The sequence below is a fragment of the Leptopilina boulardi genome, unplaced genomic scaffold, assembly GCF_019393585.1.
Source record: "Leptopilina boulardi isolate dan_hultmark-lab unplaced genomic scaffold, ZJU_Lbou_2.1 LbouV2_324, whole genome shotgun sequence".
NCBI classification, from domain to species: domain Eukaryota; kingdom Metazoa; phylum Arthropoda; class Insecta; order Hymenoptera; family Figitidae; genus Leptopilina; species Leptopilina boulardi.
Genome location: NW_026137890.1, coordinates 3,373,287 through 3,390,188, shown reverse-complemented (window position 1 = coordinate 3,390,188; position 16,902 = coordinate 3,373,287). Strand labels below are relative to the sequence as shown.

Sequence of the window (16,902 nt, the reverse complement as noted above, 5' to 3'; positions counted from 1 at the left end):
ATATTAGTGGTCTTATTTCAAAAGACTAATTTTTTCGCTGTATGGTTTCCCATCGGGCCCCGGGCCCAATTTTTTGGGTTCAAAAATGGGGACGCATGAATATTTCCTAAATTATACTTGCCGAAATTTTTGTTGTGTCGAATTAAAAATTATCAAATTTACATTTAGTAGAATTTTAAGAAAGTAGATTTTACAGTGAGCCCAACTTTAATATCGAAAAATTCTATTTAAAAAAATTATTATTTTATAGAATTTTTATTTAACTGAACTTTGATGAAGCAAATTTTCTGATATATCGAATTTTCAAATAATACAATTTCCATTTAACAAAATTTATGTCTAGAATAATATGGGGTTTTGGGGTAACATATTAGAAATTCGAAACTAATTTTTGAATTAGGCCTAGAACCCAATGTAAGATTCCTCAGCCCAATATTTTGGTCATATACTTCACACGTTAAAACCCATAATTTCATAGGGATTACGAATTTAATTTTCAAAATTAAAGGATTTTATTGAACTAAACAACCAATTTTTTGGGTTCACAAATGCAGATCTTTTTGATAGAAACAACTTTTACCTTGAAGAGTTTTGATAAAAATTCGTACTTTTCGAGATATTTGCAAGTTTCCTTACTTTTTGAGCAAAATACATTCTGCATGCTAGCGCTAGAAACACGCAGCGCCGCACAAAAAACGCGATAACTTTTTTGCTAATTGCGATCCACGAAATTTTAAAACGGGTTTCGAATCCTTATGAAATTCCCTTTCCAACAAACTTTCGATCAACTTTCTAAGACAACGAGAACATGGTTTATTTTTTAAATAAATAATTAATTTTGCAATAACAATCATTAAAAATCAAACATTTTTAATTTTCAACTAAAACTGCATCATTTTCTGTGTAAGTATAACAATTTTTATAATGATCCGTTTACTTAGTTCTAAGATATTCATTTTTTAACTTAAGACTACAAAAAACTTCAATTGTTTATAACTTTGAGAAATTTAAGTTTTTTGAAAAATCCTTTGAGGCAGTTTTTCAACTCATAATAATATTTTGATTTTCTATATTTCCATGCAAATACAGTACATCTGTAATTTGGGTGATCCACTTCAGAAATTATTACTCATCTGTTGAAAAGAAGTCAACTGGCTCTCCCTTTTGTTGAACTAGGGAGTTAAATTTGAAACGCTCGTAGATTATATTCCTCCGCGGTATAAAATAGTCCTAAAAGACTTGGAGAGTTGCGTCGAATGTCTGCGGTTGTGGCTGGAATTGTGCGTCATTTCTTCACTTTTTTCTCCCATTATATAAATGAGATTATCCGCCTTCTCTGTGTCACCATTTTCACCGAATCCCGAAATTGATAGGTATTGAGTGAATCTCTTCTTCCACGCCGGCCATGTTGCTGCATCATTGAAATTTAATTTATCTGGAGGTTTAACACTTGGTTGTAATGGCAGATTTACACTTATTCTTTAATTTTGATTATGTCCTTCGTCATCCGACATTGTTAATTTGCTTTGTATCGCACACTATTAGTTGAGAAATCACTTTAGATTTGAGCGTCCACTCTGACAATAAGCCACTTTATACATTAAAGATTTTTTTACTATTGTTTGGTTCTTATTTGCAACCGCTGCCACCATGTTGTGTTGTTTATTAATTATTAGTGAGGTTGAACTAGATAGGAAAATCAAGTTATAGGTTAATTATACAAAATAGTCGGAACTAAGATATGCGGTTTAACACAATGTTGCTCGTCTTGCGGAGTGAAAAATAATGCCCAGCTACTGCTGTTCTGTGCCCTTAAGGCCTGAGCAGAATAGAAACGTAATCGGAATCGTAACCGCAAACGCAACCGGAATAATATGAGTTAGAGAAGGACAAACAATATGTCTATCTTTCTCTAACTCATTCTTTCGGTTGCGTTTGTGATTACGATTCCGGTTACGATTCTATTCTGCTCAGGCCTTTAGCCACTGATACTACAGATATATGTCTAGTAAGAATTTTAGGAGCACTAGTGATATTAAATCGAAAAAAATAAAAATTTTATCAAATATTACTTGTCGGGCCTGTACCACATTTTCAACAATTATTGACTGAGGAGAAATGTTAAGGAGCAATATGATTGGTAGTGTGAAAGTAGTCACACGATGTACAAAATTTTCGTAAAACTCTTTATTGCGTGTGGTTTTGACAATATTTGACAATTATCAACACTTGCTAAATTTAATTTTAGTTCTTTTTTTAAATATTGCAACATTAATAGAAATTATTTAATTTACAAATTTTGGGAAAGAGATAATTAAACAATCGCAAATGCAACATTCCTATTTTAAGACAAGGAATCAAAAGGAATAATCTTTTTCTTTTTGTTTAAATGGCCTCTTGTTTAAACAGGTAGCCAGTACTGCAGTGATGAGTACGTATAATACATGACGTAAAATACGTGGTTTTCTACGTGTATAATACTACGTATATTACGTGCTAAGTTTTCTACAGGATGTATATTACATTTGATCACGTGATTTAAGAGCGGCAATTTTAAATTCTTCATTAAAATACATCATTCATTACTTTACACTATTGTAAGAGAAAGTTGTTAATATAAACAAAATTTAGGTAATTATTAATTTAAGACTTTAATTTAAATAGAATGATAAGAAAAATTCGTTATGGCAAAAATCAGAGGACCATATATAGATGTCAAAATGTCAGTGGTTTTCTACATGGTTTTATACATTTTATACGTATATTACGTCGAAAACGTATTATACGTACAAAACTTCGTGTGACGCGTCACAACTGGTTAAGTCCACAGACCTCCTCTATCTCGGAGGCAGTGTTTTTGTCACATCTAGTTGTGGTGTACACGGAGAGACCCGTAGCAGTACTTTTTGTAAAAAATCACTCTATATTTTACTATTTTTGCTTTGCAAGCATCGGAAATAAGGGGCCTTTTGTATTATTTACTATTTTCAGTAGTAATATACAAATCTGCAACAGATTACTAAGTTCTTTCTGATAAAATCTAAAAGTATTACATTTATCTCAAAATTTCTTTGAAAAATTTACTAGATTCTGTAGTAAAACAGTTAGGCCATCACTTGTAGCCAAATACTGCTTCTTGTATGAAAAACTTATAGAAGTTTCTTATTATCTGTTAAAGATCACTACAATATTTTCAAATAACTATAGTAAATTTAGAAACACTGCCGACGCAAAATTACTACAGTCATTTGTAATTCTACTGCCAGTTAGAAATAGAAAAAGGAGAAAAAATATATATATGTATTAGTTGAAATTTCCAAATTCACCAACAGAAGTATTCACACACTCACACTTAAACACCAATTAGCTTATTTATACTATAATGGTTAAGACACACATATTATACACACATATCGAACGGGTTTTACAAGTAAATTTTTATATCTAACCTAAAATATATTATTCGCATACGAAGTCTATACATAAGCACGCATTACATATACATATAATTCTGTGTTTTAGAATTTTCCTTATATATTGATTCTAAGCTTTCTTTACCACTCGCGAGAGTCGAGAAAGAAGATGCCATCTATTGAGAAGAAAATTTCACTAAATTTAAAATCAATTACTTCAAAATATTTCAACCAAACAGATTTTTTTTAAATATTTATAAAATGAATATTTTTTTACATTTCTGCTTACGTTATTACTTGGAAAAATGAAGAAATTATTAAATTGTGGACTTAGATTTATGAAAGTCAATATTAAGAAATTAGTACTTCTAAATTTATGTAAGAATTTTTCGTACGTTATTTATATTTTCTTTATCACATTCAAATTTTTAATTACTTGTTATTATTTATATTGTTTTCTAATTTAAATTTAAATCAATTGTTAATGGATGGTAAGTTGAAAATGTAGGCATATATAAAAAAATTATTATTATTTAATACAAATGTAACATGTAATATAATAGTGTAATATACATTAAAAAATTTTTGTGTCATTTTCTTGACTTATTGGTAATTTTAATACTTTAAAAAAATATTTCATACATAATGCATAAATTTAATGAAAATCTGTTAACAATGATCATAAAATAAGAGAGATACAAAAATTAGATTTAAAAATTGAAAATTATTTATTTCCTGCTTTTCCTTTTATCAAACTTGTTTTTTCAGTTGAACTGACTAAATACCAAAAACTTAGTGATTTATACATAAATATAATGTGACATTTTTCAATAAATTACACGACCTGAACTATCATGGTAACATACAACAATTTCGAGTAAACCTAAATCAATAATCACAAAATTATTATCTTTTAAGAAATAAACTAATTTAAAAAAAGTTTAAAAAGCAACCTAATTATTGCAATGCAAATCACATCCAATTTTTGGAAATGTAGTAAAAGCCGTCGCTGATTTTATTTACGTGTGAAATAACAGCTTTATCTAAATCGGCTTTTTTGATGATTTCCCAATGATAGGAAGAAATATCGTAGATTTTATACGCTTGAAAATGTTCGTTAAAAAAACAATCTGTCATGCATTTCGTAATAAACATAAAATCGTCATTCCCATTCAATATAATTAAATGAATGAAATTAAAGACAGGTCCCAGTTCAGAAAAGCTTACAATCACACTGTTTTGTTTCAATTTAAAACCCATGTACTTAATATATTTTGAGACCAAAAAATTCGAACGCTGAGGGATTAAATGAATAAAATTCGTAACATCTATTAAATTGCATATCGGCACAGATTTGACTTGACCAGTAACATAACATTTTTGTGTTGAATTTTTCGTCAAAAATCTATAATTTAAAATAAGTTGATGTCTCAGGGCGATTGTTTTACAGATATTAACTCGAGAAACAGATGTGTGTGATATTTCTTTCGCTTCATGATGTTTGCTTTCAAATTTCATACAGTTAATGTGCCACAGTGGACCAACTTGACGCATCACAGAGGGATAGTGGATAAGCAAATGATGCTTTGGCTTTAAACTTTTTGGAAATTTCGTCGATAGCAAACTGAGATAATCAAAAATTTTAAGTTTCAATAATTTGGGTGTTTCAATTGTTACATTTTTACTTATTACTATTTCTATTATTTCCTGTAACATTAATAACAAGTTCCAACATTCATCAACTGCATCAACAAAAATACCGATCATTAAATTCAAGTTTCTAACAAGATTTAGCATTTCTGCAGATGACATTATGACACATTTATTTTTTAACTGCAATTGAGTAATTTCAAGTGGTTTATTAATATTTTCATTTGAACCATAATTATATGCATTTATGATTTCATTTAAGTGATCTAATGTGAAATATTTTTTAATATAAATAAAATGGTGTAAAATAAGGGCCACATCATACCGACAAATTCCCTCTGCGAAGTCGTGTTGTAGGTCTACTGCTGGATTTTCGGTTACGTGAAAACCTGGGATTTCATTAAATACACATGATTCCTTGATTCCAGATTTTTTTTGGTCATTTTCTTTTAATGAACTGTTGTAATTTGAAACGTTTCGAAGCCTGCAATCCGATTCTTTAAAAATTGAATTTATTTCACTGATATCAATCAAGCACATTCGACAAAATTTTTTCGCGTTAAAACTTTCCATGAAACCAAAAATTGAATTTAAACCGAGATTATCACCAATTATTATTGCCAAATCAAAGTATATTTTTATTTGTCTGCCATTAATGTTTATTAATATGCCCTCCGTTCGTAGAAATTTTAATTCTTCAATTGCTTTCTCAAAAATTACTTTATTTTTAAATAAAGTGCGATCTAAGGAGTTAAACAATATAAATAAGAAAATGTTCTCTATCTTAGATTGAAATTCAGGTGGCAAAAAAGGCAAACCTAAATACACTGCGCCACATTTAGATATACCTTTTCGGCTACCTAACGGATTATTGGTTTCGTAATCGTCGAAATACATAATTAGAGGCAATACAAATTTTTCTGGATGTAGAAGCAATTTATTTTTCCAGAAAGGGCTTTGTACGATATTAGATATTATTTCCTTTTGCGAATTCAATGAATTTATATATTTAACTGTTTCGTAATAAACACCTGGCATTTCAAAAAATTTTGTCAACACATGTCTTATTGGAATGAATTGAGCTACAACAGAAACATTTTTACTAATAGGTCCAGAAAGTGTAAACTTATATTCTTTACGTTCGCCGATTTTGTAACTTTCTGGAACAATAAATGTGTCAAAGTTTTTAAATTTCGCGAAACATTGTTTTTCGGTTTTCATTTTTTCAAAGGGTTCCGAAAACTGTGTAAAAACATCTTTGATTTCAGCAATATATTTTTCATTGGCACCTAAACTTTCTAAACGATTGCAGACTTCATTTTCAACGTTATTAATAGTACATTCGATTAACTTTGAAGCATCTGACATAAGCTCAGCAACTCTTTTTCTAGATATATCTGCACACTGGTAGTATTTACTAGAAAACTGTACTTCGGAATCAAAAATTTGTTTTTTTACTCGTGAAACTTGTTGAACAATATTAAGAACATCCGTGTCATTCGAATTATTTAAAATCAAATCTTCATCTGAAGATGATTCACTTTCTGAAGATGATTCACTTTCTGAATCTGAAGGAATATCATAAAGTATTTCGTCGCTTTTTGAAACTGTAATAACATTTTTTACAAGTGAAGGTTCTTCAAAAGTAGACAGTTCGTTATTAGATGAAACATTTGCAGAATGTTTCATTCGTCTATGTTTTAAAAACGAGTCAATTAAAGAGAATGATTTTTGACAAAACTTTTCTGAACATGTGAACCGATTTAGCTGAGAATGTGTTAAATTAACATGTCTCATCAACTTATGATTATTATCAAATGAGAATTTACATGTTGAACATATGAACGCGAACATTTTAAAAAAAGAATTTTAAAAATGAAGGAATGAAAAAACCTAAACTTGTTTCGGAAGACTTAACGCATGCTTTACCAATCCTATCAATATTTTCACAGACGCATTTGGTTTATCACCTGCAAGTGATAAATCGTATCCACTGTTTTGAATAAAATGCCACAGTGACGTTGAAGTTTTCGGGTAATGACACTCAAGCACGAAAAATACTTTAAAGGCTAAGTCCAGAGCTTGTAATACTGATTTTTCGTCAATTTGTGAATCGAATGCGTAATGCTGTTCATCTACCACTACTACTGCCTTTTGAATTTTGATTAATGGTCCAACGACGAAAATCATTGGCTGAAAAGTGTCCTTCGTTTTCAATAATTTGTCTCTCAATTTGTCTATTATGCAATTCAAGTCCGTCTCCAACTATAAATTAAATATTTAACTTCATATATCTATATTTTATGCGCAACAGAAAATAAAAGGATTTTGAATAAATTATGAATAATTCGTATTACAGTATAGTGCTTAAATAAACTAAAAGATAGATTTCTAATTTTTAAAAATGATCAATTGAATATACCTCCACATGTTGAACAAAGGTTTCAAGTCTTTCGCCTCGAGTTATTATGCTTCTCACGTTTGGTTGATTACCTAATTCTGCATCACCCACAGATTCACTTCGTTTCCTTTTACCAGGACGAGTGATGTTAATTAATAACGGAAGTAAGGATAGTACAACAGCGTCTTGAGCTCCTGTAACAAAATTTATATTAGTATATTAAGAAAAAAAATTTAAGCAAAATAAAAAGATATTGCTGTTTTACCTGCTTCTAAAGTTGGCAATAATTGGATTAGGGCTTGATCGCGAATGTCTTTTACCTTTCCTTTAGTTACAGAAATTTTTTGTAACTCATTTATAATTACGCCTTTAATGGTGTCCCACCTGTCAAATAAAGAAGAAGTATGCTCTGGGTGCAGCCTTTCAAAATCCTTCAAATACTGTAAAATATTAGAAAAAATATATTATAAAACAATAATAATTTAAAAATTATACTCAATTCATTTATATACCAGTTCTTTAGCGTTTTCTGTTAATAAACATGGGAATTTTCTAATAAAATTTGATATCGATGTCTCCTTGTTCAAAAAAGCCTTTCTTATATGGTATGTTGCGTTCCATTTACAACAAACAGTTTCCCAAGGTTCCAAATTTTTTTGAAGCCACTGAAAATCGCTATTTTCTAAAATATGAAATTAATGTTTTTCGATTAACTGTGTAGAAAGTATCTATTCCCATTTTTGAATTTGTTTTAAGTACATTGTTAATAAATAATATATTTACCGGTATTCACGTCATTTAATATACAGCTGTCTTTTTTATTTTTTTTTGTAGTAGCTTCAAGGAAGTCTTTACTTCTTAAACAATCCTTAATATAATTATAATTATACCATAGACTTCCTGACGGCGAAATACTGATTCCATTCTCACTACGGTAGGGCGAATAATAAGTACTTGCTATTTCTCCTGGAAATAGTACTTCTATTTCTTTAGAAATAACAGCGAAGAGCTCAGCAGGTATACTAGAAATAAAAACCATTATTTTAACCATTTGGTTAACATTTTTAGCAGGTTAACCATCATTTTAATATATAATATAAATATATAAAATAATTTTTATTATATATAAATTATAATTTAACTACTTTACTCACTGAAATTCACGAAGCTTTTCACCGAGTGCTACTGATTTAAAAGCATCATCTTTAAATTTTTTAATAATTACTCGAGTTAGCAGGCTTCTCGATGCTTTATTCAAACTGTTATTAACCGAAAATTGGCTTAAAATTAATCTTCCGTCTCCATTATGTTCTAGAAATTCTTTCAAATTCTGTAATTAGAAATTTCAAGATTAATATCGACTTTTTTATTAAATTTTTATCTATTTCAAATTTTTATTATTATTTATTTTTAATATTATTTATTATTATTATTTATTTTTATTATTTATTTTTATTATTATTTATTATTATTATTTATTAGTATTATTATTTATTATTATATTATTTATTATTATCATTATTAATATTTAATTTTTTCTTACATTCAAAAAATTATTTTTTACTATACATAATATAGCTTACCACATTATAGAATGTTTTTTTTGAAAATTTTTTTGTAAATATGTGAGAACTCAATTTTTTTACTTCACTAGATTCTGCAGGCTGCTGAAAATTTATATAAATTATTATTATCGATTTCATGGAGAGTATTGTAATATTTAAGGATAAAAACACTTACTTCTTTAGAACAGTCTGTAATATCACAGACAATTTGATTACTAGAAGTACCAGGAGTAGTACTATCATTCATAAAATCATTTTTAGTATCACAGGCAACTAACGGAGATTTATCAGTATCTATATATTCTATTGAAAAGTTTTGCTCATCGGCAAATTGTAATTCTGGTTCATCCTACAAAGTAAAATGTATAAATGACCATCATTTAAAAGCAGCATTATTTTGTAATTGAATTTTATTAGGTGATAACATTAATTACTTCTGTTTACTTACTACGATTTGATTGTCAAGCAACCAGTTTTCTCCATCCACAATTTCACTACATATTGAAAGAATTATACATTTTGTAAATAAGGCATATTTAGTATACAAGGAACAATAAAAACTAATGTATTCAAACTTTTAACTCAAGCTAATTTAAATTTGAATAAAATCATAACCTAAAAAATTGAGAATTTAGAATGCTAAGACTTTAAGAATGAAAAGTTATTACTACTTATTCACATAAGTAGTTTAAGGGCTTACATATCATCCATAATTATTATTTGCACTATTTTTATATTTATAAATAAATAATATTTCACCAACCGGCAAGAAGTAAAATTTATAACCGTGATCCAGCACGTGAACACAACTAACACAACACTTCACAGCGCCAGTGTCTATATCATACAGACGTCGTAGACGTGTTAGTAACCAATAGAATTATAGGCACCAGTTGAGCATTTCCTTGCTCACCGAAAATTACTACAGTCAAAAGTATTATTCAAAGTACAACGTCTTAATTTATATTATCAATAATATGAAAAAATCAGTTTCGAACGTACATCTGATCTTTCTACAAAATATAGTAAATTCTTCAAAAAAAAGCATCAATATATAATTATCTTTGCATTCATTTATCAGTTTTTGTCTTTTGTAAATAGGAAAATTATATTATAGATTTTACTACCTATGATTTTACTACACAAAGTTTGAAAAATTACTATTTTGAAAAGAATGAATTCTTATTGAGAAAAATAAATTCTTCGAACTCTTTAGTAGAATATGAAAAAATCCCCTTATTTCCAATGCTTGCAAAGCGAAAATAGTAAATTCTAGTCTGATTTTCGTACATATTACTACTATGGGGCTCTCCGTGTATGTTGCTTAAGGAAAGGATGAGAGGAAAGGAGCGAATTTTAAACATTAAACCGAGAGCAATTAACGATTTCTTTAAAAATACTTTATTTTTATTAGAACTTTATCAACATTGAAATTTGCCTGTCTTCCCATTCCTATTAATGATCTTTCTTTCTTTTATCTCTTTTTTAATTCCATTTTTCTTTTTTTTAATTTATTTATTTTATATATATATATATCCATTTTTTTATAAATTATTTTTCTTTTTAATTTGCCTTTTTCTTTCTTCCTCCTTTCTCACCACTTTATCCTTCAGCTGACTTATCCATAAACTCACTCAATCTGACCGTTACTAATTCGTCTTTATTATATTTCTTATAATAATGATTTTTAAATGCAAAATTAAGTTTATTTACACATCTATTACTCCCTTTTGTCTCTCGAAACTTTTCTCGCATCAGACTTACCTTTTAAATCTGTTTACTTCTCTACGATTGCACCCCCCTTACGGTCAATATTTGTTATCAAACATTAATCAAATTTATACAATCATTTCACCACTGGCGAAAAATTTTTCAATCTCAACTGCAATTTCAATATTTGGATTAAAGATTAATTCTTCCAAATCAAAATCAATTGGATTAAAATTAGTTATTTTACATGCCAAAAAAGAAAAGAATTTAGGTCTACCACTTGAGAGAAGTGGGCAAAAGCAAAGCAGGTGTCTAAGACTTTTGAATTCAGCTCCACATTTACAACCAGGAGGAACGTACCACTGCATCCTTTCGAAATGATCGTCCGTGCAGATGTGAGAAGTTCTCAGCCTGGTCACTAAGTTTATATATTTCCTGGATGCATCGATGCCACCAAACCAAGGTCTTTTAGCCTTGTAACCCACCCTCAGATAATATTTATTACGGGACTTAGAAATATCGGCATTATACCAAGTTAACGCCTTTCATGCATCAAAATCCTTCCCGAAAATCTGCATTAGATCCCGCGGAGGAACACTGGAGAAGTTACCGAATGGACACTCCAAAGTTTTCTTAGCCAGTTAATCTGCCTTTTTATTACCCTTAATGCCCGAGTGGGAAGGCACCCAGAGGAACCGAACCTGTCCACCTCCCTCCAATATGTAAACAATCATTTTAACAATGTTTCCAATGAACGGATGAAGGTGAGGGGAGAAAAGTCTATTCTTAAGTTCACACAGAGACCATCTAGAATCAGTAATAATAAGAGTATTATCCAGTTTAGAACGAAAAGCAAACCTCAGGGCAGAGTAGATAGCGTATAATTCGCATTAATCACTGGCCATTCATCCACTCAATCTTACCCCAAACTTTTCGTTTAATAAAGGAACTACAAAACTAGCACCGAATAGTCCCCTAAATGGATCCCTTGAGCCATCAGTAAAGACTCGAACGAAACCCTGGTATTTAGTCTGAATAAGTTTTTCGAACACACTATTTGAGTCAGGTTCAGATTTGATGCCAGAACCAGAGTCAATATCAATCTCAATTGGAACAGTCAATTCCTTCCAGGTATAGTCGAATGTTGAAGGCTTTTTAGATTGGGTGCTCCTATATAACATCCCCCCGACCTCCCTAAAAGAGTTCAGTAACGGGAATCTCAATAGAGAAACATCAGGCTTGTAACGCTTATCAACTAAGCAGTTCTCCGACAACTGCTGCAATTTAAGGATGAGTGGATTTTCAGACCAAGAGAAGTTTCTAATCATATGTCTTCTACAAAGGTGAGCTCATCTAAGAGCCAAAGATGGTTCATCCGCCTCAGACAACAATATACCCACTAGAATTGATCTCATGCATCCCAATATTGTTCTAATGGATAAAAACTGAACTCTATCAATTTTCTCCAGATTATATCGACTGGCAGCAGAAAAAAACTGACAGCCCCATTCAAGATGTGCCCGAACTAGACCTCTATATACCATGAGCATAGCGCTTGGGTTCGCCCCCCATGATATTTTGGACATAGCCTTGATAATGTTGATTGATCTGGTAGCCCTTTGAACAATACTATTTATATTATGTAGAGAAAAAGGAATAATAGAAATGAAATTTTCATAAAATTTAAATTCAATTTCACGCTGTACAAAATACCGGCAGTCGATATATCGAATGCAAATTAAAACATTTGTTTTGATTATATCGATATTTGTACCTGTTATAATTAATTTTTTTATTGTTTACTTATATTTTTAATTATTAATAATAATATACACGTACATTACAATTAATAAAAAAAAATTAAATGAGACTAGTTGACAAGAAAAAATACATAAATTAATTTTAAATTGTTTATAAACAAATTTTTAAGAATAAAAATATTTACTGATAGACACATTTTTGAGTTATTTTATTGAATAAAATTGGTATAAAATTTGGAAACTAAAAATAAAACTAAGAAAATAATTTTTTCTAGTTGAACAAACCCCATTTTATAAGGATAAATGTATAAAAGAATTTTAAATTGTTTACAAACATTTTTTAAGAATAATAATATTTACCAATAGACAAATTTTTGAGTTATTTTATTATTGTATTATTCTTACCGTTTCTTATCTTATGAATTAGTTGACATAGACATTTTCCGGCTGTCAGCTGACTCAAGTGCATTACGCGCCACCTACATTCGGGAACGTGAATCAGACGCGGGAATTTTAATCTATTCGATGAATTAAAAATATCTAATTGGAAAGGAGGCATCAATTACTTAATTGATGAAATCGACATAGGCCGAAATTGATTTCTGATACCTCCTCAAAACGATTGCTACTGGAATTTTTTATATTCAAAGAATACAAAATTTTTCACAGACTTTCGTCACAGGAATTTTAATAAAAATATATAAATTCATAAGTTTGTTATAAAATTCTCTTATTTTTAAAAGTCCATTTCATATAAATCTGATTCACAAACTTTATTATTAACTTTAATTTATTCTCTAAATCTAAATTAGTAGTTTTTTACTTTAATGAAAAGACTAAATGATTTAGTAACAATTTAACTAACATTTAGTGAAATTTTACTAATTGTTAGTATAATTTGACTAAAGAATTAGTCATTTCGCCTTATTAACAGTCAATAAAACAGTTTGACTAAGTCATTTAGTCAGTCAGATGACTAGTAATTAGTGAAATAATACTAAAAAATTAGTAAATATTTACTAAAAATTAGTTATATTTAACTAATAAAAATGGGAAAAGTCTTCCACTAATATTAGTCAAATTTTACTATTTGTTAGTAGTATTTCACTAATTCAGATTTAGAGAGTAATAATTACTTTCTTATTAACTTTTATTAATTATGTTTTCAAGAGAGAACTTTCATCTTAACATAATATTACGCATGTTTTAAGCTATTTAAATTAAATAATTTTTATTCTAATTCGCATACTGTGTGAGTTCATTGAAGGCGCATTTCAAGTGCATTGTAGGAGATCGCATACGTGAAGGCATAAAGAGAACTTCTTGCTAGCATGAATGCGACTGTAAGCGCATGCGTCGCATCAGCATACTGCTTTTGCATGCACCATAGGAGAATCACTAAGTGCGATCTTAAATGCGCGCATTATTGTTATCACGAAGTAAGAATAAGGAGTCTTCACTTTGAAGGAAAAATGTCCCCAACTATGGTACAAGCATTCCGGAAAATTAGAATAGTCGGAGGTGGCGTTCGTAACGGGAAAATCCTTAAACTATTGATTTCCCTAATGAAAGTCGTCTGCTATTTATTTTGAAAAGTATATTATAAAATCACATAATTTCATATTTTTGAAAAATTAAGTAATTGAATTAATAGTAAATGTTAAATATATGAAATATTATTTGTATTTAAAAAGTCATTTACAAATTAATTAATTTTATTAATTTTAATGAAGTTCTTTAAAAATTCACTAACTTTAAACTTCTTTTTAATACACATTCTTTAACAATCAATTATTGTTTTTACAGTACGACGAAAGTTCGAAAGGTAGTTTAATAATACCTTTCCAATGATATATTATTTTTTTTGGACAAACTAATTTTCCTACAGGTGAATTTAAGTAACGTCACACCTCGAAAATGTGTTTTTTTAGATTCAGCAAAATTGCACGAAGGAAAAAAATATCCAAAAATATGTTTTTCTTACTTAAAAAACACCTATTAATAAAAAAAAATGTTTCGTACGATTGGCAATTTCACTGTAAACTGGTGTGATTTATGACAATTTGAAGAGTTTTTAAAATGTTTTAAATTATTGAATTTTATTTAAATATGATTAAAAACATTTTTATTACATTTACTTTTATAAAGAATTTTAATAATTTTAAAAATAATTGAATTTCGGAAAAGTCATATATTCGAAAGATTCTTAGATTGAATTAATTCTATTATTTTTAATGGAAACTTTATTACAATTAAATAGATACAGATTACTGTAAAAACAAAAAAGACAATAGTTGATTGTTAAAGAATGTGTATTAAAAGAAAGTTTAAAGTTAGTGAAGTTTTAAAGAACTTCATTAAAATTAATAAAATTAATTAATTTATAAATGACTTTTTAAATACAAATAATATTTCATATATTTAACATTTACTATTTATTCAATTACTTAATTTTTCAAAAATATGAAATTATGTGATTTTATAATATACTTTTCAAAATAAATAGCAGACGACTTTCATTAGGGAAATCAATAGTTTAAGGTTTTTCCCGTTACGAACGAAGTTGGCACTCCAATTAAAAAAACTTTTGGAGCATTTACACTTTTGGTAAAAAAATTTTTTACTTTGATTTTCTGAAATGCAAAAATCTGATTGGTTGACCATTATCAATCAGATTGTGAACAACCAATCAGATGTGTGTATTTCGGAAAATGCCAAATAAAATTTTTTTTACCAATGATGTATAAATGGTCCATTAATGTTTTTTCATATGGAATCATTTGGTAAGTTTTTATAATTGGGGTGCCAACTTCACAAGAGTCTTAATTTTGACATTCGACTATCGTAAATATAACCTATAATTTTTTGACGTTTTATCAATTAAATTATTGTGTAATTTCGCCGAATTAAACACATTTGTGAACAATACGTGTCACTTGTATGATCGCGGTCAAGATTAGAAACAATATAACGCAACTGCGACAGCGGAAAAAGGATGTCTAGGACGCGGATAGATTTTCTGCAGGCGCACAGCATGCACGATTACACTTTATAGCTCGTTACATGTATATGTCTTACTCTATTAAGGAATACATATTTTCAACAAGGAAGAAAACATTATCTTCTGCACCATTGACCGACAATGAAACATTTTTTTTATACTTCCGTTTCGCAATTTTCTCGCATTGATCCATTAATATATTATTAAAAAATTAATATTCTTCTTTTCAAATTTTATAAATTAATTTCTTTACTTTTTAGAATCAGTGAAGAAAATACAAATTCTATTTAACGAGAAAGTAAAGTCATTCTTATAAATTTGTTTAGTTAATCGATTTCAATTTTTCTGTGACAAATTCGAAAGTTTAAATTATATGCAAAAAAAAGTTTCTATAAAAGAAAATATAATTATAGTTTTGAAAAATATCTTTTTGAAAATAAAAATATTTTTTGTTAGTTACAATATAAATTTTATCTTCATATCACTATATCTATTAATTATACACATAGGTGTTGTATAACAAAATCCAAACGCTGGCGTTTCTTTTTTACGCGCATATAAATACTCACCAATTATATTCATATATATGTTTTTCTAGAAATGCATTTGAATACCGTAATAAACAAAAAAAAAGAAGAAATGTTTGTATTTATAAAATAATGAGCATAAAATTTTTTTAAAAAAATAAATGCTGAATTTTTAAAAAGAATTTTTAGAATCGAAAAGGCGTACATTTTTAATGATCTTGACGATAGAAAAGTAACTTTTATCTTCTTGAAATCTATCTTTGAAACAATTTTTTTTCTTAATTAATTAATACAAGTTCTACATATATAAACAATATGCGATGATCTTAATTAGCCTTTATGAAAATTAGAGAAATAATTATGTTGAATAATAATGGAAACTACCATGGACGTGTGATTTTTTTTATATATAAGAATATATAAAATAATGCTCTCCATTATTTTTGCGATAAATGACACAAATTTCTTTAAAGTGTGAAATCGAACTGTCGTGAAAAAAAATCTTGAGAGAAAGCGAGAAACGATGAGATGCAAACTGCATTACAAGAAGGCAAACTAGAAACATTTCTTGTTTGTATGTATATAGTATATTGAAGCTGCATCATTCGTAAAACCTGTCTTTTGAATAATAATATTCTCGCGTGATAAAAAATTAATTATAAATTATTTACAACAATTACATTTTGCAAATAATTTATCAGCTTACTTTGCGCAAATCCTCGGCAGTAAAAAATTAAACTTATAACTCGTATTTATTTCAATGTATATATGGCTCGTAAAGAAGAAAGTGTACTTTTAGGGTTCATTTCATAAAATTTCTGTTAATGGCAATTACTTCCTCTTAAGTTGAACCTAAAGTTAATTCAATTTCTTCT

At 28.5% G+C, this 16,902-nt stretch overlaps 1 protein-coding gene across 1 annotated transcript; it reads right to left on the bottom strand.

The window, feature by feature from the left end:
- Positions 1-3,995: 3,995 nt before the first annotated feature.
- Positions 3,996-12,067, bottom strand: LOC127284403 (uncharacterized). The gene is made up of 9 exons (XM_051309807.1): positions 11,670-12,067; positions 11,441-11,546; positions 9,205-9,378; positions 8,619-8,794; positions 8,248-8,486; positions 7,977-8,146; positions 7,730-7,904; positions 7,486-7,658; positions 3,996-7,328 (listed from the first exon to the last, which is right to left on the bottom strand). The coding sequence occupies exons 1-9, from the start codon at positions 12,065-12,067 to the stop codon at positions 6,957-6,959; spliced, it is 1,983 nt and encodes a 660-aa protein (XP_051165764.1). The 3' UTR covers positions 3,996-6,956.
- Between the last annotated feature and the right edge of the window lie 4,835 nt (positions 12,068-16,902).